At 42.5% G+C, this 23,200-nt stretch overlaps 4 protein-coding genes and 1 long non-coding RNA gene across 5 annotated transcripts; 3 read left to right on the top strand and 2 right to left on the bottom strand.

Annotated features, from left to right (window-relative positions):
* The first annotated feature begins 288 nt into the window (after positions 1 to 288).
* LOC110764015 (cathecol O-methyltransferase 1-like) lies at positions 289 to 2,325 on the top strand. The gene is made up of 4 exons (XM_021966916.2): positions 289 to 815; positions 1,294 to 1,610; positions 1,715 to 1,779; positions 1,896 to 2,325. Exons 1-4 carry the CDS (start codon positions 361 to 363, stop codon positions 2,190 to 2,192), a joined length of 1,134 nt encoding a protein of 377 aa, XP_021822608.2. The 5' UTR covers positions 289 to 360; the 3' UTR covers positions 2,193 to 2,325.
* A 59-nt stretch (positions 2,326 to 2,384) lies between these two features.
* On the bottom strand, positions 2,385 to 3,648 carry LOC110764025 (uncharacterized). Its single transcript, XR_002527842.2, has 3 exons — positions 3,126 to 3,648; positions 2,687 to 2,782; positions 2,385 to 2,567 (listed from the first exon to the last, which is right to left on the bottom strand). It is a non-coding gene; the product is annotated as an uncharacterized LOC110764025 (long non-coding RNA).
* A 736-nt stretch (positions 3,649 to 4,384) lies between these two features.
* Positions 4,385 to 8,023, top strand: LOC110764014 (cathecol O-methyltransferase 1-like). Its single transcript, XM_021966915.2, has 4 exons — positions 4,385 to 4,932; positions 6,974 to 7,290; positions 7,385 to 7,449; positions 7,565 to 8,023. Exons 1-4 carry the CDS (start codon positions 4,466 to 4,468, stop codon positions 7,859 to 7,861), a joined length of 1,146 nt encoding a protein of 381 aa, XP_021822607.2. The 5' UTR covers positions 4,385 to 4,465; the 3' UTR covers positions 7,862 to 8,023.
* Positions 8,024 to 8,486: 463 nt separating this feature from the next.
* On the top strand, positions 8,487 to 12,649 carry LOC110764017 (uncharacterized). The gene is made up of 3 exons (XM_088248191.1): positions 8,487 to 11,280; positions 11,360 to 11,816; positions 11,890 to 12,649. The coding sequence occupies exon 3, from the start codon at positions 12,112 to 12,114 to the stop codon at positions 12,529 to 12,531; it is 420 nt and encodes a 139-aa protein (XP_088104317.1). The 5' UTR covers positions 8,487 to 11,280; positions 11,360 to 11,816; positions 11,890 to 12,111; the 3' UTR covers positions 12,532 to 12,649.
* A 209-nt stretch (positions 12,650 to 12,858) lies between these two features.
* LOC148296954 (uncharacterized) lies at positions 12,859 to 18,452 on the bottom strand. The gene is made up of 3 exons (XM_088248681.1): positions 18,264 to 18,452; positions 17,686 to 18,128; positions 12,859 to 13,264 (listed from the first exon to the last, which is right to left on the bottom strand). The coding sequence occupies exons 1-3, from the start codon at positions 18,450 to 18,452 to the stop codon at positions 12,859 to 12,861; spliced, it is 1,038 nt and encodes a 345-aa protein (XP_088104807.1).
* Between the last annotated feature and the right edge of the window lie 4,748 nt (positions 18,453 to 23,200).

Genomic DNA, 23,200 nt, shown 5'->3' with positions numbered 1-23,200 from the left:
GGATTCTTGATATAATGGACATCTTGTGTGGCTTGCTGCGAATTTTACTTAAAAGATCAGAACAAATTAAAAACATTAAGACATGTAGTTGTGATCAACAAAAATAATATTAAAATAACAATTATTTTATCGAGATAATCTTTGAGGGAATACTTAAAACATAGATAGCCCGATTAATTGAAATACAATATAGAGTCTTAACTCAACAAAATATTAACAATATAGTTCTAAATTGGTATTCCAACTGTCTTGATATTATATACTCAAGTAAACCCACGTGAATTGTATGTTACGTTACCTAGCTATAAGTAAACCCATTCCACTAGCAATGAGTTTCAGAACGTAAATATAGATAGTCCAATGGCTTCTTCATTGGAGAGAAAAAGCCATCCCAAAATAAATTATGCTGAGCCTGAGGATGAAATTACAAAGGAAGAGGAAGAAGAAAGCTTCTGCTATGCCATGCAGCTGGCGGGTTCTTCTGCGCTGTCCATGTCTCTGCAATCAGCAATTAAGCTTGGGGTTTTTGACATCATAGCCAGAGAGGGTCCAGGGGCCAAGCTCTCTTCGTCTGATATTGCAGCCAAGATTGGCACCAAGAACCCTGAGGCACCCATGATGGTGGATAGAATCCTCAGGCTCCTCACCAGCCACTCTGTTCTTAATTGCTCTGCTGTTGCTGCAAATGGTGGGTCTGATTTTCAGAGGGTCTACAGCCTTGCCCCTGTGTCTAAGTACTTTGTGAATGATGAAGAAGGTGGTTCTTTGGGCCCCCTGTTGACATTGATTCAAGACAAGGTCTTCATCGAAAGCTGGTTTGTTTAAGCTCTCTTGAACCTACTACTAATTAATTATATCCTCTTTCCTTTCCTCCTTTATTCATTTATTTTTTATTTTTTTACTTATGTTTTTATACATTTAAGTTTGATTAACATATTGACACATGCATTACACATGATTATATTAAAATTAGTATAATGGGGAAACCATAAAACTACCGGAAAATGATTGAACTTGGGCGTAAGGGGACGGACTCACTGTTATACCCACATTTACAGACAATCTCACTCCTTAAAATGGCATAATTAAAGTCAGTCTGGGAATCTTGGCTAGGGAAGTAACTACTAAAATTATACACGGTTGTCCACCCAATAATAGAAGAAAGGCCCTAATAATTCAACTTTTATTAAGTTCCCCAAATCAAAGAAACAAACCACATAGTTTGTGCTAATTATAATACAAATAGCCAATAGGGTATCTAACTCCAACTTTCTACACATAATAAATTCACAGGTCTCAACTGAAAGATGCAGTCGTTGAAGGAGGAATTCCATTTAACAGGGTCCATGGCATGCACGCTTTTGAGTATCCAGGTTTGGACCCCAGGTTTAATCAAGTGTTCAACACAGCAATGTTTAACCACACCACCATTGTCATCAAGGAACTTCTTCATATCTACAAGGGCTTTGAAGACAAGAACCTGACACAACTTGTTGATGTTGGTGGTGGTTTGGGAGTGACCCTTAATCTGATCACATCTAAATATCAACATATAAAGGGTATCAATTTCGACTTGCCCCATGTTGTAAATCATGCCCCTTCCTATCCTGGTAGGACTTTAATTTATTTGATTCAATGTGAAATCTTAGTTTTTGCTTCAACGGAAGCGGTATGCAGCATATATAAAATGGAAGTTAAATATTTTTTTTTGCAGGTGTGGAACATGTTGGAGGAGACATGTTTGCTAGTGTTCCAAGTGGGGATGCCATTTTTATGAAGGTAATTTTTGGATTTCTCAAGCATTAATTAAATTTTTGGTTATCTTCTTTTAGTTTAAGAATGGTAACTAAATATATGAAGCTGTTCTACTTGTCTCCTGACACATTTGTTTGTAGTGGATACTTCATGATTGGAGCGATGAGCACTGCCTAAAGCTGTTGAAGAATTGTTACAAAGCTATTCCAGACAATGGAAAAGTGATTGTTGTGGAAGCACTACTTCCAGCTATGCCAGATACTAGCACTGCTGTGAAAAGCACTTCCCAACTTGATGTGATTATGATGACTCAAAATCCAGGAGGGAAGGAGAGGAGTGAACAAGAATTCATGGCCCTGGCAACTGGTGCTGGATTTAGTGGCATCAGATATGAATGTTTTGTCTGTAACTTTTGGGTTATGGAGTTCGTTAAGTAACCAAAGCATACGAAAACTTACACACTAAAATGAAGGTGTTAAGTCTCCAAGCCTAATAAAAGATTGCCAAATGTTTCTTATCCATAAGCAAGAAAATATTGAAGACTCAGAGTCTGCAGATTATTTTACTTAATTAACTCTTTGGAACACTCTGCTCCATAAGCTCTATTTGATAACTATAACAGCACAAACTACAAAACCCATCAAAACCCATCTTTGGAGGTGTGTATTTCACCATTCTTCTTCAACCACATAAACAGAAGGAATAGTCTAATGAAACTAGCAATTACATTATAAAAGATGCTATGAACATTATACCCGGGTAACACCATTTGTCTTGCATTGAAATTTCGGAGGCCACAGCTCCTAGAAGTCCTGTGAAAGAGAAGAGGTGTCAGATGACCTAATTTAAGGTATCATAAGAATTTGGATATCTTCAACTTTGTCATAAGCCAAGGGAAAAGACAACAATCCAAGGAACACATATATAGTACCTTGAATTATTTTGCTTTTAGCAATTCTGAATGTACTTTGGAAACACCATTCACAGTATGGGAGCGTACAATCGCCGGGTTTGCCATTCGGATACTCTGTCAAATTAAATGGCAATTAATGGTCAAATTGCTAAACATTTTCTCAACAAGAAGACCAAAGAATCCTTAATAAACACCTTAAGAATGTACTTTTGAAAGGGGAAAAAAGAAGCCAAAAACTCATACAATACTACAGATAATACCAGACGCCAACCACAACAATTGGAAGCCCAGAATCATATATCTACCACGAATACAATCAAATATACCAGAATCATATATCTATTGCTTCAGATAAAGGAAAGCATAACAATCTGATGGAAATAGAACTCTAGGAGTAAAGATGAACTGGTGCACGAATTGATAAAATCAATATACAGATAGTGAAGAGAAAAAGTACCATCACATAAGAAAAAACATTGAATTCGGATCGTACAATGTCGTTTGGGAGAGAGCGAACAGAGAAGAGAATAAGGCGGGAGAGGGAAAGAAAACCTAGGTTTTATGCCTAACTACAAACGAGTATATACCAATCTAAAATCTTGAAATAGTCAGAATCCTTTCTTTCTTTCTCTAGAGAATTTGGCATGCACATGCTCCTCTGTGGATGAAGGCTCTTTCTTCCTCTCTCCATTTCCTCAGAATCCTTCCCTTTTCTTCAATCAACCACAGGTATTGGGTAATTTTTGGTTTGGCAAAAAATGGAGTAGGCGGCTGCCTACCCTGCCCTTAGGTAGGACGGCCCCAGGTGGGTTGGGTTTGAGTAGGTAGAGTAAATTTGATTGTATTGGGTATTGGGTAATTTTTGGTTTGGCCGAAAATGGAGTATGCGGCTGCCTACCCTGCCCTTAGGGTAGGACGGCCCCTGGTGGGTCGGGTTTGACTATGCAGAAGCAATTTAATTGTGTTGGGTATTGGGTAATTTTTGGTTTGGCCAAAAATGGATTAGGCGGCTGCCTACCCTGCCCTTAGGGTAGGATTGCCCCTGACTCAAACTCAGAACTGCACATAAAGTCGGCAGATTATTTTACTTAATTTACTTTGATCTTTCCCTTCTAAAGTAACAGAAAAACCGTAATGATATGAATTACAAAATGAAGACAAAGTACATTTATAACCTTGGTTAGAATAAGCTTATGCAAACAAAATGATGTTCACATATTTATGAACAATGCTGTCAGATATACACATATGTATGTATAAGCTTCAAAAACCGACCACAAGTTCTTCTCATATCTCAGCAGCATTACTTTTCAGGTTTGCTCTAGCCGCTCCCAATTATATATTTGTATGTGTCTTTACTCTTCTGCGTCAAAGCTTCCCTGAAATTTATATATTCAATAAAAAGTATCGATAAGACATTTTATATTTTTTCGCTATACGAGCGTACACCATCAAGCCGTGATGAATTGCGCCAAGGAAAGATCTCAAGGTTTGGTCGACTTTTCAATTGAGTGGTTTAATGTTGAGTCAAATCAACATTGACAACTACCTTATTTCATAATTTAGGTAGAACATAAGTTAGGCATACCTTATTTCATAAATATATGTTAAATTTCATAGACAGGCTAGCAGCCCACTTTTAGCAGCACTGATATTGTACTCTACTTAATCACCTACAAAACCAAGTAGGTGTGGAGTTTTATCACAAAAATCTCTGTGTTATTAGGAGTGGAACCACTTATATAAATTGTAATTTATTTAGTAAGTTTCGAACGTGGGACTTTTATATCTTCAACAATGGCTTCTTCATTGGAAAGGAAAAGCCATCCCAAAATAAATCATGTTGAGACTGAGGATGAAATTAGAAAGGAAGAGGAAGAAGAAAGCTTTTGCTATGCCCTGCAGTTGGTGGGTTCTTCTGCGCTGTCCATAGCTCTGCAATCAGCAATTGAGCTTGGCGTTTTTGACATCATAGCCAGAGAGGGTCCAGGCGCGAAGCTCTCTTCGTCTGAGATCGCAGCCAAGATTGGCACCAAGAATTCTGAGGCACCCATGATGATGGATAGGATCCTCAGGCTCCTCACCAGCCACTCTGTTCTCCATTGCTCTCTTGTTGCTGCTAATGAGGATGAAAATGGTGCGTCTGATTTTCAGAGGGTCTATAGCCTTGGCCCCGTATCCAAGTACTTTGTGAATGATGATGAAGGTGGTTCTCTAGGCCCCTTGTTGACATTGACTCAAGACAAGGTCTTCACGGAAAGCTGGTTAGTTTAGTCCTCTTTGGCTTGCTACTAAATAAGTTACAGAAAAATTGATATATATCCAAATTCCTATTGAAGAGTTGGGTTTAATCATTGGATTTGGTGACTTTGATCCAAGTCCTTTGATTTTTGCGCCACATAAAATTACATTCCTATTTTAATATTTTATTATGTAATCTTTATATTATTTTATTTTTAAAATCAATTTTTTTTCCAATGTTGCCTTTTATGACTTGAATCGGGTAATAGTGATTTATGTCATATTGCCTATTGCCTATTGCCTATTGCCTATTGCATAGGTATATATATGTTTTTTCATATTTTTGACAATGTGTAATAGTATTTTATGTACCTATTTTTTTTATATAGGTAACATACAATTTTATTTTGTCTATTTTTTGCATCTGACTTATAGGCAGTCTTCTAATTTATGTTCCTAACTTATAGGTAACACGATTTATGACTAGGTATTTTTCGTTGCTAATAATAACACTATTTACCTGTATGTCAGGTACATAATTTAATGTGAGTGCTTGTCTGATCGATTGGTATAATATGTGGGTCTTTATTTTTTATTGATTAAATTTTATTTTATCAATATATTAGGAATATTATCAAGGAAAGAATTCAATTACAAGGAAATAATGCATTAAATTTAGATTTTCAATGTGTTTTCCTTATTTACCTCAAAAGGTAAAATCGACACAACAAAAAAAGTAATAAATGTCAAAGGACCTTCATCTAAAACCACAAACGCGAGGACTAAACCCAATAACAGCTAATCGTTTTGGACCTAGATCTAAGAAGCCCAATAAGTTATCCTCTTTCCTTTCCTCCTTTATTCATTTATTACTAATTTTTCATAGAGTCGGGATGGAGGAATACACAAAAAGCCACACTTTTCGACATACCTTTTCAGCCTTTAGAGTTCAAAAAATATGACATTTAAAAAACAATTCATATATTTATGAAGACATTTAGTCAGTACAATCTTACGTACCAAACGAGCCATAAGTTGCTACATAGCATGTTATGTGATTTCAATGGGTCCTCTTTCTCTTTGATCACTTTGTATTCTGTTTTTTAAATAAGTTGAAGGCTAGTTGTGTGAGGGTGAGGCTTGGACTTCATAATACAAAGGTTTCGTTGGCAGAAGGAATCACAGAATTACATTATCTTCGTCTTCTTCTTACTTTTACAGAGTGGAACGAGTGCTTTAAAGAAAGAAAAACTGGTGACAAAGAAATGGTTGTTTTGAATAGTTAGAGAGAGAAAATGGTTGGTATAAATGAGTGGGAAGAGAATATAAAGCTAATGTAAGAAAAATACTTTATTGTAACGGGGATAACACTGTTTTGCTTTTCCATGCCAATAATACAATGACGTTGTTGATAAGTTATCCCATGTGTCATTATGTTATTGGCCAGGGATAGCAAAAAGTGTTATCCCCGCTATATGAGAGTTTCTCTCTGTAGGAAAAAAAAAAAAATTATCTCCTAATGTAGAGATAGTCTCGTACTGTGTGCAATGGGTTAATGACACCAGTAAAATAATAAATGAGCTATCAGATGTGTTTTCAACTGTTGGATGAAGAAACATCTAAAGGCTGAAAAGGCGTGTCAAGAAGTGTAGCCTTTTGTGTGTCCCTGATCTCTTGACCCTTTTTATCTATTTAAGCTTGATTAATGTACTGGCACTTGCAATACACATTATGATATATAAAAAAATTAGTATAATGAAGAAACTAGAAAACTATGGGAGAATGATCGAAGTCGGGTGTAAGGAGACATATTCACTATTATTATACCAAAATTTACAGACAATCTCATTCCTTAAAATGGCATAATTAAAGTCAGTATGGGATCTTGGCTAGGGAAGTAACTATTAAAATTATAAATGGTTCACCCAATAATAGAAGAAAGGCCCTATATAATTCAAATTTTATTAAGTTCCCCAAGTCAAAGAAACAACTCACATAGTTTGTGCTTATTACAATACTAATAGGGTATCTAACTCCAACTTTCTACACATAATAAATCTACAGGTCTCAACTGAAAGATGCAGTTGTTGAAGGAGGAATTCCATTCAACAGGGTCCATGGCATGCCAACTTTTGAGTTTCTAGGTTTGGACCCCAGGTTTAATCAAGTGTTCAACACAGGAATGTTTAACCACACTACCATTGTCATCAAGAAACTTCTTCACATCTACAAGGGTTTTCAAGACATGAACCTCACACAACTTGTTGATGTTGGTGGTGGCTTTGGAGTGATCATTAATCTGATCACATCTAGATATCCCCATATAAGGGGTATCAATTACGACTTGCCCCATGTTGTAAATCATGCCCCTTCCTATCCTGGTAGGACTTTAATTTATTTGATTCAATGTGAAATCTTAGTTTTTGCTTCATCGGAAGTGTGCAGCATAAAATGGGAGGTAAATTTTTTTTCCAGGTGTGGAACATGTTGGAGGAGACATGTTTGCTAGTGTTCCAAGTGGGGATGCCATTTTTCTGAAGGTAATTTTGAATTTCTCAAACATTAATTAAATTTTTGGTTTTCTTCTTTTAGTTTAACAATGGTAACTATATATATGAAGCTGTTCTACTTGTCTTCTGATACATTTGTTTGTAGTGGATACTTCATAATTGGAGCGACGAGCACTGCCTAAAGCTGTTGAAGAATTGTTACAAAGCTATTCCAGACAATGGAAAAGTGATTGTTGTGGAAGAACTACTTCCAGCTATGCCAGATACTCGCACTGCTGTGAAATGCACTTCCCAACTTGATGTGATTATGATGGCTCAAATTCCGGGAGCGAAGGAGAGGAGTGAACAAGAATTCATGGCCCTGGCAACTGGTGCTGGATTTAGTGGCATCAGATATGAATGTTTTGTCTGTAACCTTTGGGTTATGGAATTCTTTAAGTAGCCTAGTGATATGAAAGCTTACGCACTAAAATGAGAGTGTTCCGAGCCGGTGCTCACATCACATCAATAACAAAAACACTCAATTCAAGCCTATTAAAATATTTGCAAATGTTTCTTGTCTATAAGCAAGAAATTATTTAAGACTCAGAACATTTTGTCTGCAGATTATTTTACTTTTATCTTTCCCTTTTAAAGTAAAGTAACAAATCTTTCATTCCGCTATGGTCAACGAGTAAAACAAATCTTTCTAATCTTCCTTTTCTGGACACAAAACACAGAGTTCAAAAGTTAAATTGAGATTGGCATTTTGTATTATATCGTAGGAAAACAGGCTCTACAGCTTTAAGCCTTTAGCCCTGGTGTGTGTCCAAGTACTCTGTGACAAATGAATGGTGCTTCCTTGCGAAATTCTATAGTGAGGATTTTGGCTCCTTACCTATTTATTTAGTCCTATTGTAATTCAGAATTATTTCCTATTGTATTTAGAGTTAATACATCTTTGTACTTCTTTATAAATACCTCCATAATAAAGAACAATACAACATATATGACTACGCTTATTAGGTAAAACTCTGGTGTTACGATGTCCGTAGTTTAAACCTAGCTTCGTGCTCACTCTTTCATCATTAGGCCACCTATGACCGAAGTGTCAGCTTGACCAGCATACAGTAAACAAGGCTCATTCACAATACACATAATAAGGAAAAAACGAGAGAAGGATAAAGCAAAAGAGGTAGCTCCTCCTCCTGTGACAAAGAGAGTCTGTCCCCATATGGCTGTGGCACGTTCTTATGAAATCTCAATCTAATAATAATAAATAAAAATATTGAAGACATTATGTTGGCACTAAAACTGAACAGATAGAGATAGGTGCAACTTACAGGTGATGTGGACGATCAGGGATCGATTGAGTGCTTGGCGCAGGTTCTTCCCGTTCTCGGACGCCGATCCTGAATCAAGGGAAGCCGAGGCTCGTGAGGTCTATGGTACTGGTGTGGAACCAGCCTAAGACCCTCCGATGCCGAAGTAAGTTTCTTTCCAAGAGCTTTTACCACTGACAATGTATTTAGCATAAAAGTCAAGCTGAAAAGTCTTACCCCTTGTCTATAGTGAAGGGGCTTATATATAGAGGGCATTTGGGATGCTCTTAGCACTTAGTTTCGATGTGGGACTCGTGGGAGGGCCTTCTGAGGTCGACACGAGTCTGTGGATATCTAGGCGCGGCCTTCGAGGTTGGTTCCGCAGAATCTTCGATGCATGCCGATTGTAGGCTTTTGCATGTTGATCGGTAGCCGATGCCAAATGTTGGGGGAGGTTATCATTCCACGTGTCACGGTACGAGTGTAGGGTCAGATATGGTACAAACAGTAGTCCCCCAAGTTTCCGATTGAGAGTGACTTCTTGGTTGGGGACTTGAATGTGTCTTCGATATTTTGATCCCGGGCGTGATGGTTTCGTTCCTGCCTTCGTGGCTTGCCGATGGTGGTCATGTAGTCCCCCAAGTCCCCGAGCCAGGGAGTTTGGAAAAGAGACAGCAGGGAATGCCGAACGGCCTGAGAGGTGAGTGAAAAACTAATCAATATGCCCCTGCTGTTCGGCACGAGAGGTGAGTGAGAACTCAACAATGTGCGCCTGCCGTTCGGCACGAGAGGTGTGTGAGAACTCATCAATGTGCAACTACCGTTCGGCACGAGAGGTGAGTGAGAACTCAACAATGTGCGCCTGCCGTTCGGCACGAGAGGTGAGTGAGAACTCATCAATGTGCGCCTACCGTTCGGCACGAGAGGTGAATGAAAACTCAACAATGTGCGCCTGCCGTTCGCTGGTGGAGTTGCGCTTCGAAAAAGGGCGAAAGCTGCAGCGTATGAGAATTTGAAACGTTTCGGGTTTTGACGGTTGGACTTCCCTGTGCATGCGTGCCACGTGTCGGCAGGGCTGCGAAAGGTCGCGTCGTTTCGTATCCCGATGCGTCGCTTCGTTTTTCGATGCTAGGTTTGTCCTATAAATGTGAGGGAGGGACTATAGTTGGAATACTTGGAAGTTTTTTAGAGCAATCAGAGCTTGTGAGAGGCGATTTTCGGCGACTGTGCAAAGGCGTTGTAGGCGATTTCCGACGAAGGATACGTGGCGGAGGCGATTTCCGGCGACTAGCAACCACCGTGCAAACAAGGTATGCTGCTGTGTTTTCCTTGATGATGAATCAAAATGTTGAATTTGTTGCATGAACATGTATGAATGTAGATGAACATGAACTTTTAGGATTTGGGATGGGAGTTTGATTCTAGCATGGCATTTAGTTTCCCTTCGTTTGTGTTTGTAGATGTCAGATACTGAATCCGAGAGTAGGCGTAGTCCGAGGGCATAGGTGGACGAATCGTCCTCGGGGAGCTCCACCGAGGAGCGTGAGAGTGTCGATTCTGGGAGCTCTTCGAGTGTTGAGGTGATTGAAGTGGGTAATGGTCCACCATCGACTTCCGGTCGTGTGTTGGAAGCGACTGAGGCTGATGTCTCGGTAGCTGCCCCTGGGGAGGGAGTGCTGAGCGTTGTCAAGGGCAGGCAGCGAGTGCCGATGGCCAAGCCGAAGGGTCCAGTCTTCGGAGTAGACCATCTAGAGCCGAATGCGCTGATCGTGGCTGAGCTAGCCAAGATTCGGGCTCTGTACAACATACCGGATTTTGTGGTGATGCAGATTCCGGGGCCGTTGGAGTCCTTGAGCAATCCAGAGACTGAGGTTTGTTTCTTCACCGATGTCTTCAAGCACGGGCTTCGGCTGCCGTTGAGGCATTCGGTGCAGAAGATCTTGGCTCAGATTGGTTATGCGCCAGGGCAGTTTAATCCGAACTTCTGGATTACGCTGCTTGGGACGATTACAGCCTTCGGCATAGCTGGTGAGGGCGAGCCGAGCTATGAGCAGTTCGTTAATTTGTACAACGTGATGAGGGCGAAGAGTGCTGACCAGGGGGGGTGGGTACAGTCGAACTGCTTGGCGGCCAGTCAGAAGGGGCATTTTGTAGTTGAGGTGCCGAGCTCCAAGAAGACCTGGCATAAGCGTTGGGTGTTGGTGTCCGGAGCTTGGGAATCAGCACCAGGGGTTGTAGTTGAGAGGGACATTCCCACCACGTTTCAAACAGTTGGTAGGCAACAGAGTGCCGTTCGGTAATTTGTTGTTGCTTGAAGTTTTATTCACTAGCTGCCGAAGCTAACCTGTGTTGTCTTTTATTTCAGTGTCCTTGAAATGGCCTATTGCGCCGAAGAGAGACGTTGAGGCGATTAAGCGCGTGCGGGAGAAGATTGCCAAAGGTGATCGCTTTTGGAAGGACCTGCTAGACTTCGGTAATCTACATAAGGCAGGCTTGATCACTGGAGCCGAGCACACTCGAAGGGAGAAGGAGAAACACGAGGAAGAGGAGAGAAAAAAGAGTAAGGGATGTCGTTCGGCAACCTGTGTGTTTTCTCCCTTCTGTAGGCCGTTTCCTAATTGACCTGTTTGCTTATGCAGTGGCAGGAGGAAGGCCGATGAATGAGGCGACGAGGAGGCGGCTGGAGTCTCGTGCGCCTGAGCAGAAGAAGAAGAAGGGTGGATCTTCTGGATCGAAGACGAAGCCTCCCTGTTCGGCCAGAGGAGCTTAGGGGGATGATGTGACCGTAGCCGATCGTCGCAGGGGGAAGAGGCCGGCGGAGGCCGATGTTGTTCGTGAGGTCCACCTGCAGGTGACAGGGAAGAGGCTGATCGATGGTGCCCTCGATGTGACGCCTTTGCCCAAGAAACCAAGGGGGCCGGATAAGGGTACAGCCACTCTGATCACTGGCGATGAGGAAGGGCCGGATGCCGAGCCAGTTAACTTTGCCGTTCCACGAAAGGACGTGCCGTTCGTGAACTGTATGATCGATGGGGCACAGATGGAGCTCACGGAGCTGGAGCAGCTGTCGGTCGAGCTTTCCGGCTTCAGGCTGCGGTAAGTGTTGTAGTGTTTTGCATTTTCAAGTGTTTGTGTGTTCGGCGTTTACTAAACTTTTGTTGTTTGGCAGGCTGATATGGAGATGTGGATTTGAATGAAGCGAGCCGTAAACAATGCCGAACGGTACCAGAAGAAGTTCGAGGAAAGCTGAGCCAAAATTGCCGAAGCCGGGAAGCTTATCCACGATGCCGAGGAAAATGCGGCGAAGATCGCCGAGCTCTCGTCGAAGCTGGCTGCTGCTGAATTGGCGGTGCTGGAGGCCCAAGAGGCTAAGGCAGCGGTGGAGGTGGCAATGGACGCGGCAAAGTGGTCATGGGCAAAGGAGGTGGAGGAGGCTAAGGCGAAAGCCTTGGCAGACTACCGATCTTTGGAAGAGTTCACGGTGCTGGTGGACAAGGAAGTCATGGAACAGTGTGACGACCTCGTCTACCGTTTCAAGCGGTACAATGCGGATAAGAGGCTGAACCTGAACTTCCTCCGGGATCCACCTCCATTGCCTGAGGGTGTCACCGAGGAGATGGTGGAGGCCTATAAGGGAGAAGATGCCGATGTTGATTCTGCCGATGAGACCGACTCCAGCAGTGAGGAGGAAGAGGGCCATCCTGTACCGACTTCTGCCAGCGTTCCTGCCGCCGCTACGCCAACTAGTGCTGAACCTGCGAACGCCAAAGCCGGTGCCATGGCAACTGATGCCGAACCTCCCGTTGCTTAGAAACCGGTTTATTTTGATTTCTTTTGTTTCTGTGTAAATATTTGGACCATGCCGAATGTCGATTTTTGCTAAGACATACAGCCCTTTTGTGGCTTTTTATCCAAGTTTGTTTTTATTCGGTTATCTGTTGAAGTTTCATATTCTAATACAAGTATGCATGCCGTAGGTAATATATTATGGGTACCGTACTACCGTTATGGCATTACTGAATGTGTAGAATAGGAATACGAACATCAATGCCGAAAGTACTTTTATAATGAAAGCAACCATAGTGGGTTTACATAGTAGGTTTAGTCACTTGTAGTAATACTTCAAGTGTTCTACGTTTCAAGGGTGACCAAGGGTCTGCCCATCGATATCGTGTAATCGGTAAGTGCCAGGTCGGCAGATGGTGACAACTTCATAAGGTCCTTCCCATGAAGGGTCGAGGGTCTCTTCGTTAGGGTTCTTGGTGGCCATAGAGATTTTGCGCAAGGCCCAGTCCGCCACTTTGAATGATCGGCGTTTGACGCGCGAATCGTAATATCGGGAAGTTCGTTGTTTGTATGCGGCATTTCGAAGCTGCGCTTGTGAACGATGTTCCTCGATGAGATCAAGGTTCAGGGTAAGCAGTGTTTCGTTTTGCTCCGGGGCATAAGATGCCGTTCTGCACGTGGGTGCGTTGATTTCGACTGGGACAACAGCTTCGGTCCGAAAGCGAGGGAAAACGGTGTTTTTGAAAACATTTCCCAAACTTATAATATGCCACAATTATACCCAAAAAAAAAATAACCACAATGCCAGAATATTAACCACAATTATGCACAAATATGCCACAATTCAAAAGAAAAAAAAGTTATAAACAAGAAAAAGTAATAAGAAAAACAATTAGAGTTAGATAATCAAAGAGAAAGAACAAGAAAAAAAAAATGAAACTTTACCTTGGTTGGCTTGGAACCCTAACTCAAAATAAAATAAAATAAAATAAAGTTTGAGTCTAGAGAAACTCCACTTTGAAGCGATTAGGACGACAACAAACTTCTTCTATTCACCTTGGGTTGCCTCCCAAGAAGCGCTAAGTTTAAAGTCTTTTGCCGGACTTCCAACATACTGTGGTCATTTGGGAGGTTTTGGCTCAATTGCCTCCTTGTGCCGAACATGAAGTTTCTTCAAATCTCTTTGCCATCTAATCAACCCCTTTCGTATTCTTTTCTTTTTACCCACATGAGTAGATTTCAAAAGTAATTTTAAGCGCTCTTCAATACGTGGATTAGATGGAGGAGGCACATATTTAGGATTAGGTAGCCTTCTCACTTGAGTAGAAAGGATGACATTGAACATGTGATTGGTGCTTGGAACATGGATGTTGAGCTTATCTTCCTCTAGTAAAGGAATTGTAAAACTTCCTGGATCTTGTAACTTAGGAGGGAGCTTCCTTTGTAAAACAGCAGAAACCTCTTCCGTTAGTGCAACCGTTTCATCATCTTTGAAGTTCCTCTTGTTGGTACAAAGATCCTTCAAGAACTTTGAATCCTCCAAGAGAGGAATGTTGACTTGCACTTTTCCGGAGATTTCCAATATGTCCATGGCGTGTTGAATTTTTTTAGAACCCATCAACCTGTGAGGAAAAGGAGCACGTAAGATATCTTCATCAGTAGGTTCATGACGTACCTTTTCCTTTCTTGCCCTTCTTGCAATTTCATGCTTTGGGATCCACTCAGGTGAAGATGCTGCTTGTTTATTTTCCTCCATGTTGATTTCATCTTTTTCCTTAGGCCTAATCACTTGCTCAACCTGTATCTCATCATCAATTTTAATTAGACTTTCAGAATTATTAACCTCACAAATTACCTTACCAGTTCTCAAGATAATTGCTTGAACATGCTCATGCTCGGTTGGTATCACTGTTTGGCTAGGCATCATCCCTGCTTCCATTTGACTCAAAGATGTGGCAATTTGCCCCACATGATTTTCTAGATTGGCTATGGCATTATCTCTCTTCTGCATGTGGGTGTCATTCCTCTGTGTGTAGCTTTTTGTCTCATTGATGAAACTATCTGTGTTTCTAGCCATTGAAGCAACAAGTTCTTCCAAAGTCGGCCCATGAGGTTGTTGGTGAGATTGACTAAGTGGTGGTGGATTATAATGTTGGGGTTGACCATAAGGTGGACAAGTATTATGTTGGCCTTGATATGGTTGATATGACCCTTGTTGAAAATTTGGATTGTCGGTCCACCAGAAGTTCGAATGATTTCTCCACTCCGGATTGTATGTTTGTTGGAAATATTCATTCATAGTCAATTCATTCTGAAATGAGCCAAAAGCATTTGCTTCCTCCATCCCAAATTTATTGGAGTATTCTTGCATAGTAAGTTCCACAATTTCAGTTGCGGCTGCCATTGGTGATGGTGAAGGTGACTCCTTGGATGTTCCTATAAGAAAAAGAAACAAAAACAAATCAAGATAAAATGAAACAACAATCAATAAACAAAAATAAAACTAAGTACTCTAAACATACTCAAACAAAACAGATAAGCAGCCGTGCCAGTTCCCCGGCAACGGCGCCAAAAATTGTTGCATTCCTAAAAGGACACAAATTAATGTGCAAACAACCAATTAAAAATACCCGCAAGTGCACAAATCTAATGAAGTATAGATTATGTAAGTACGGGGTCGATCCCACGAAGAACTTGTCGGCTTCCTATAAGTTCTAATTTGAGTACGTAAAGAACACTAATTTAACACACCACAAATGCACAAATGAAAAAGGGAAACTAGAAAAGAGTAAAGAAGTGTAAAAGAAATGAAACAACACAAGAAAACTAAAGAAAAACACAAACAACACTTTCTATCACCCTTTTATCACCTATTTATCACCTGTGAACAGTACCATGAACAGTTCTATGAACAGTAAAAATGAACAGTGACGGCCGGTCGTGAACATTGACGACCGGTCATTTTAGGCAGATTCATGTGAGACCGGTCGCCTGAACAGTAACGACCGGTCGTTTTTGGACAGATTCGTTTCTCTGTTTTTCCAGTTTCGACCTCTGTCCAGTGTTTTGCCTATAACTTTCCAACCGTTTATCCAAATTTCACGTTCTTTATACGGTTGAATTCAGCACACAAAAACGAAGAACACAACGCGGACCAAAAGTCCAAAACAGTTACGAAAATAAACAGAATTCAGTAAACAAGACACACAACGTATCAAACACACAACTCACACACACATTTGGGGGGGGGGGGGGGTGTTTGGTTTGGTTCAAGTGACCTATTTCTATTGCATGAAAGTAAATGGACTTTGAATTTAAATGAGAATGGCTGAGATGAATTATCACAATGAGAAATTAAATGTAACAAACACTAGGGTTTCGGAATCCACCCTAAACAATTCTACCTATGTTCATGGATACTCAAGTCATGAACTCTAAACGTATTGATGAAGATGTTCGCAATCAAGACCATGGGTCGTGGCTCAAGACGCATTGATTCTCTCTAATATACGTAAAGTGCATGGTTCGTGCTACAATACTTGTGCCCTCCCCATAACCGAACCTAGGTATGGTTCGTACTTCGATTCAATTACAAGGAAAACCCATTAAGTTCAAAGAGAATATGAACATCACAAGAATCCTAATAGCATGGTGTTTACATTAGGTATTCAAGAAACCAATTCACATAGATGGTTCTTACTCCATCCATTTATTGCTTAGGAAAACATGAAGATACACATAATCCCAACAACCTCAAGAAGCATGCTTTCAAAGGTAATCAATCAAGGAAAACACACATCAAGGATAGATTAATTTGGTGAATTGGAATTCATCAATTGTTGTCAAGAAACCAATTCACATGATGCTCACTTAAACAAGTTCAATCATTTGTTGCTAATTAGAAATTATGTTCTTGGTTATCTTACACAACTTCTCAACTTTAGCTACATGCATACAACCTAAGGTGATTAAGCAAAGGAAGCAAACACATATCATAAGATTCAATTAGTGAATGGGGTTCATCAACAACATCTAGAAATTCATACACTCAAAGCATCAAAACAATAAGGTATTCATGTTTAGGGCTTCAACCTAAGCCCTAGCTATGGAGTTTAGTTCCTCATACTTATTTCAAATACAAACTCAAAACAAAACTAGAAAGAAGTTACAGATTTTGTGAACATGGGAGCTCAAGGTCTTCAATGGTGGAAATCTCTTCCACTTCTTGCTTTGTTGCCCTTGTCTTCCTCCTTGAGCTCCCTAGCTCCAAGCTTCATCTCCAGCTCCAAAATCTCTGCAAATTGTGGAATGATTCTGATTACAATGGTTGATGCTCTTTGCACTCCTCTCTCCTCCTTTCCAGCTTTTCCAGAATATCTTTTAATATAAAACAATTACTTTTGTTAAAGCCTTAAGCCTTGTCTCCTTGCCATGATGGGCTCTTTTGTTATTGTCTTCACCAAGATGCTCTTTGTTTCAGAAAATATCTCTTAACCAAGGTAATTTCTTGTTACCAAGTGTTATGGTAACAAGAAGAATCAAGATAACAATATGGAGGTAAAAGCTGGAGCACTTCGGATTTCCAGAGCTGTCGTAACATGCTGGATTGGTTGGATAGGCAATACTTGTCCAATGAAGCTCAAATTTGGATATGTTGTAGTTAACATCCATTGGAACAAGTTTCATGAAGATCTTCACCTCATCCGAGCACCAGAGCATGTTGATCCCAGGCCAAGAAGTTGACCTACGAAAATGAACAAAATCAGAATTTATAACCAATAATGCACTTTTAGCTCATTTTCATTCTAACCAAGGTAAAACCTATGAAAACACAAAAAGGAAGTAAAAAGCGATAAAATGTCAAGAACTAACTCAAAATAATGGGTGAATAACATGATAAATCATGTGTAAAAATGAACCGAACAACTGTCGGTAGGAAGTGTTGATGGCCCACAACGCCTCTGGGAGCAAATCGGGCCACGTGCCTTTAGCTGCTCTGAGCTTCTTTTTTAGTGTCTTCTTTATGATCTTGTTGATGGCTTCTACCTGGCCATTTGATTGTGGGTGTGCTGGATAAGCGAAGAACAAGTTGATGTTGAATCGGCGGCACAGGTGCCGGAACTGAGAGGAGTCGAATTGTTTACCGTTGTCGGTGATGGTCGCGTTCGGGAGGCCGAACCGGCAAATAATGTTCTTCCACACAAAATGCTCGACCTTGGCGGCAGTGATGGTTACTAATGCTTCGGCTTCGGTCCACTTTGTAAAGTAGTCAACGGCGACAATGGCGAATTTAAGCTGTCCCTTCCCTTGTGGCATGGGGCCGATGAGATCCAAACCCCATTGAGCGAAAGGCCACAGGCTGACAATTGGAGTGAGTGGTTCGGCAGGCAGTTTTGGAACAGAGCCAAAACGTTGGCAGTGGTCACACTTCTGGACGAGCTTAATGGCTTCGGTATGGAGAGTTGGCCAATAATACCCCTGCCGAGTGGTCTTGAAGGCCAGGGACCGGGCACCAGAGTGGTCTCCGCAGGCCCCTTCATGAATTTCTCGTAAGACATAGTCACCTTGTTGTGGCGTGACGCATCGGAGCAATGGCAAGGAGTGACCACGTCGGTAAAGGGCCTGATTCAGAAGGAGATACCGTGTCGATTAGTGGCGGATGGTTTTGGCTTCGGTTTTGTCAGTTGGTAGAGTGTCGTTGGTGAGGTAGGCGAGGATTGGATCCATCCAACTTGGGTTCTGCCGAACGGTATGCACCTCGGTTTCAATTGTGCTACACCGAGCGAGGACTTCGATCGGCACATGGCGACCTACTTTCTCGTCGATTGCCGATGCAAGGCGTGACAGGGCATCGACGTGGCTATTCTCGGATCTGGGTATCTGCTGAACCTGATACGCGCTAAAGTGGTGGAGCAATCGGCGGGCGTGTGTCAAGTAGGCAGCCATCGATGTGTCCTTAGCTTCAAATTCGGTAAGCACTTGATTAACAATAAGTTAAGAGTCGTTGCAGATCTTGAGTTGTTCAGCTCCCATATCTTTAGCGAGCCGAAGGCCTACCAAGAGGGCTTCGTACTCGGCTTCGTTGTTGGAGGCCTGAAATTGGAAACGGATGGCGTATTTGATTGCCGTTTGGTCAAGGGCTTTTAGTACTAAGCCAGCCCCGCTGCCCCGTCGGTTGGACGAACCGTCCACATAGAGAGTCCAGAGAGGAATTGCTGGGTTAAAAATTCCTTCGGTCGAGTGAGCGACTGGGGCTGCCTAAGGTGGTTCGGAGACAAGATCGTCCGTATCTACACCTTGTGATGTAGTTGTCATTTCAGAGATGAAATCAGCTACGGCTTGCCCCTTCTCGGCAGGGCGAGGGTGATAGTGGATGTTGAATTCGCTGAGCTCGATGGCCCATTTCACTAGCCTACTTGACGTCTACGGCCTTTGCAGTATTTGGCGTAGAGGCTGATTGGTGAGAACGGCAACGGTGTGAGCCTGGAAGTAGGGCCGAAGCTTACGTGCTAAGAGGACGAGAGCATGGGCGAGCTTTTTCCAACTGGGGGTACCGGATCTCAACGTCTTGTAGGGCATGGCTGGTATAGAATTGGGAGTTCTATGTCGTTCGGCTTGCGGATGAGTACGGAAGTGAGTGCCGTCGCAGAAACCGAAAGATAGAGAATAAGTTGTTCTCCGGGAAGAGGTTTAGACAATAGGGGTGCTCTGCTCATGTAGGCCTTAAGGTCTTGGAAAACTCGATCACATTCGGCAGTCCAGACAATCTGCCGTTTGCTTCCTTTGAGGGCTTTAAAGAATTGGGCACACCTATCAGTGGCTTTTGATATGAATCGGGCCAGAGTGGCGACACACTCGGTGAGACTTTGGATGTCTTTCTGTGTCCTCAGTATCTGCATGTCAAGCAATGCCTTGAATTTTTCATGGTTGGCCTAAATGCCTCGTTGGCTGATCATGAAGCCAAGAAATTTGCCAGAGGAGACGCCAAAGGCGCATTTGTTTGGGTTGAGGCGCATGTTATACTTCTTCAAGACGCCGAACATGAGGGAGAGGTTGTGGAGATGACAATCGGCCGTTTTGCTTTTGACGAGCATGTCATCCACATAAACTTCCATTGAAGTGCCAATGAGTTTGGAAAAAAATTTGTTGACTAATCGTTGGTATATTGCTCCTGCGTTCTTCAAGCCGAACGGCATGATATTGTAGCAGTAGAGTCCCTTGTCAGTGATGAATGTCGTGTGTTCGCGATCGGCAGGGCTCATGAATATCTGGTTGTAGCCTAAGTATGCATCCATAAAGCTGAGAAGTTCATGGCCTGCTGTGGCGTCTACCAGCTGATCGATCCTCGGCAAAGGGAAGCTGTCTTTTGGGCAAGCCTTGTTTAAATCGGTATAATCCTGACACATTCTCCAGGCGCCGTTTGATTTCTTTACCAAAACCGAATTTGCCAACCAAATTGGGTAAGTCACTTCCTGGATGAAGCCGATTGTCCGTAGTTTATCCACTTTGAGCCTCATTGCTTCGTACCGTTCAGTATCGTAGGCTCGCCGTTTCTATCGGATGGGCTTGAAGGTGGGACAAATGCTGAGCTTGTAACTGATGACATTGGGGGCGATGTCGGGCATGTCATTATAAGACCGGGCAAAGACTTCTACATTGGCGCGCAAAAAGGCAATGAACTCGGCTCGCAGTGCCGAACTTAAGGTGGTACCGATTCGGACCTGTCGATCGGGCTGTGTTTCGGAGAGGGTTACCGATTCTAAATCTTCAATGGGCTGCACTTGCAGGGTGACGGCCTCATCCCTGGGATCATCTGGTTTGTCCGTCCCCTTGCCGTTCGATACAATCATCTTGGTGGAAACTGAGTATGCTTCGCGAAGCGCCGCCCTTGTCGATTCCTTTGTTGCCAAAACGTAACATGTTCGTACACTCAACTCGTCCCCTCGCACTTGGCCGATGCCAGTGTGTGTGGGGAACTTGAGGAGGAGCATGTGTGGCGATAGCATGGCCTTCATTTTGGTGAGCGTTGTCCTACCGATGATGGCATTGTATGCCGTTGGGCAATCAACTACTAGGAAGTGAGTGTAGATGACCGTTCGTCTAGGGATAGTGTCGATGACAAATGGGAGCTGGACACTTCCGATTGGTTCAACCACGTCGCCCGAAAAGATCATAAGGGGGGTGATATCTTTGTTTAGGTGCTGGGGGTCTATGCCGAGGGCATTGAAAGCGCCAGCAAATAGCACGTTGACCGAACTGACGGTGTCTATGAGGATTCGGCCCACATCGAAGTCGTAAATATCGGCTCGTATGATCATGGGATCGGAGTGGGGGAAGATGATGCCCCTTTCTTCCTCTTCAGAAAAAATGATAGGTTCCCAGTCGATTCGTCGGATCTTGTCGTTACGTCCTCCCGCTACGCTGAGGATATGGGGGTACCGAATGGCACGAACGTAGTTTTTTACAGAACGATTGCTGGCTTCGGCTATGGGCACCCCTCCGCTGATCATGTTGATCTGCCGATTCGGTGGTTGGTCCGATGCCGATTTTGTGGTTAGGTACTGATCCAGTTTTCCTTCGTTGATAAGGCGTTCGAGGATTTTGCGAATCGCAGAAGACGTCGGTGTCCTTCTTGTTCTGCCGAGGGAGCTTGCGGTTGTTCGGCTTCGGAATCATCTGATTTTCTGTCATGAGGACGTGCTCGTAAGTGGTGTTGAGCAAAGTGAAGGTTTCTTCCGGCCGGTTCTTCTTCGGATCTCCGAAGTTGCTTCGCCTGCCGGAGTCCTTGCTCCGTTTATTACTGTCCTGCCGATCCTGGAAGTTGTCCTTCCGTTTGTTTCTTGCTTCGTAAGGAGTGGAAACAGGGGGTGTCATTCGGTAGGGGGCTTGGTTTGCCGTCCGATTCACTGGGCGGCGTTCATTTGGGGTAGGCACGAACAGTTTTCGGGAAGCGGACGGCTTCCTTGCTGCCGATTGTTTCCCTTTGTCGTGACAGCTGGGCTTCGGCACACTTCTGAACGACTGCTCCTGCCGAAGCTGTCTGGTATGCTTCGGATCATCCTGCAGTTGGACCGAGTGTGTTTGTTGATCGTGAAGTTGCCTCTGGGTGTCATCAAGTTTAGAAGAGAGGATTTTGTTGTGCTCCTATATTTTTGCCATTTCTCGTTGCAAAGCTTCCACGCGGGCTTCCAGAGTGTTTTGCCGAACATGTGTCTTCGTCCGTGGCGTGCTGGGCAGGGGAGCGGGGCTCGCTCCGCAACCGATGGCGATGATGGGACCATCGGTAGGAAGGGACGAAGATGGATTCATTTTTTGGCACAAAGTTGAGATATAGGTTGATCGATAAACGATTCCCACAGACGGCGCCAATCTGTTGGCACTAAAACTGAACAGATAGAGATAGGTACAACTTACAGGTGATGTGGACGATCAGGGATCAATTGAGTGCTTGGCGCAGGTTCTTCCCGTTCTCGGACGCCGATCCTGAATCAAGGGAAGCTGAGGCTCGTGAGATCTATGGTACCGGTGTGGAACCAGCCTAAGACCCTCCAATGCCGAAGTAAGTTTCTTTCTAAGAGCTTTTGCCACTGACAATGTATTTAGCATAAAAGTCAAGTTGAAAAGTCTTACCCCTTGTCTATAGTTAAGGGGCTTATTTATAGAGGGCATTTGGGATGCTCTTAGCACTTAGTTTCGATGTGGGACTCGTGGGAGGGCCTTCTGAGGTCGACACGAGTCTGTGGATATCTAGGCGGGGCCTTCGAGGTTGGTTCCACAGAATCACCGATGAATGCCGATTGTAGGCTTTTGCATGTTGATCGGTAGCTGATGCCGAATGTTGGGGGAGCTTATCATTCCACGTGTCACGATACGAGTGTAGGGTCAGATATGGTACAAACACATTATATTTATATAATTAATTTAAGATTACCTTTTATCCACTCGAGCGGTGACACACTGACGAGGTAAGGTAACAATATTGTTGTTGTTACAGTTACAGACATTCTAAGGGATGACAATGTGTTTCTTCAAGCTGATGCTGATAGTCTGGAGTTGTCATGAACTTTTGTTTGTACCTTTTTTATGTGTTGCAGTCTTTTTCCTTCGTCTTAGGTTTTGTCCCACTGGGTTTTCCTGGGCAAGATTTTAATGAGGTCACGTTTGTTCGCTCGAGTTTGTAACCTTTCCCAATTTTAATGAACATTTACCACTTCCACTCAAAAAAATAAAAGGGATGACAAAAAAACTGATGTTTAAAAGATATGCATTGCTGTCTTGCTTTATTTTTAATGTTTAACAAATAGAATCATATTTAAACAAAATATATAAAAGCACAAAAAGGCATCTCTTATGCATTCTATATGGCCATAGCTCAGAAGAGTTTTTATCCCTTATTTATATTTTCTTTCTTTTTTCAATAATTTTTTTTGAGATCATGATTCATGGAGTGTAAAGTCCAATTCGTAAGTCACGAGCCATCTCATGGTGCAGTTGATAATTTTTGTGCCTGAAATCATTGAAAAGAAGGGAAAGAAAAAAGAAAGAAGGAGAATTTCAATGAATTAGACGTGGGTTGAAAACTCAGTTATACAAGGAAAAGAAAAAGTCTGACACACCATGGAAGAAAAAGGTCCATGTAAGTTGGTTCGCAATCTATAATATTATACATAAATTCATATAAGTGATAGTTGACA

This window comes from Prunus avium, chromosome 2 (assembly GCF_965620075.1).
Source record: "Prunus avium chromosome 2, drPruAviu1.hap1.1, whole genome shotgun sequence".
NCBI classification, from domain to species: Eukaryota; Viridiplantae; Streptophyta; class Magnoliopsida; order Rosales; family Rosaceae; genus Prunus; species Prunus avium.
This window is presented reverse-complemented; position numbering and strand designations above follow the sequence as displayed.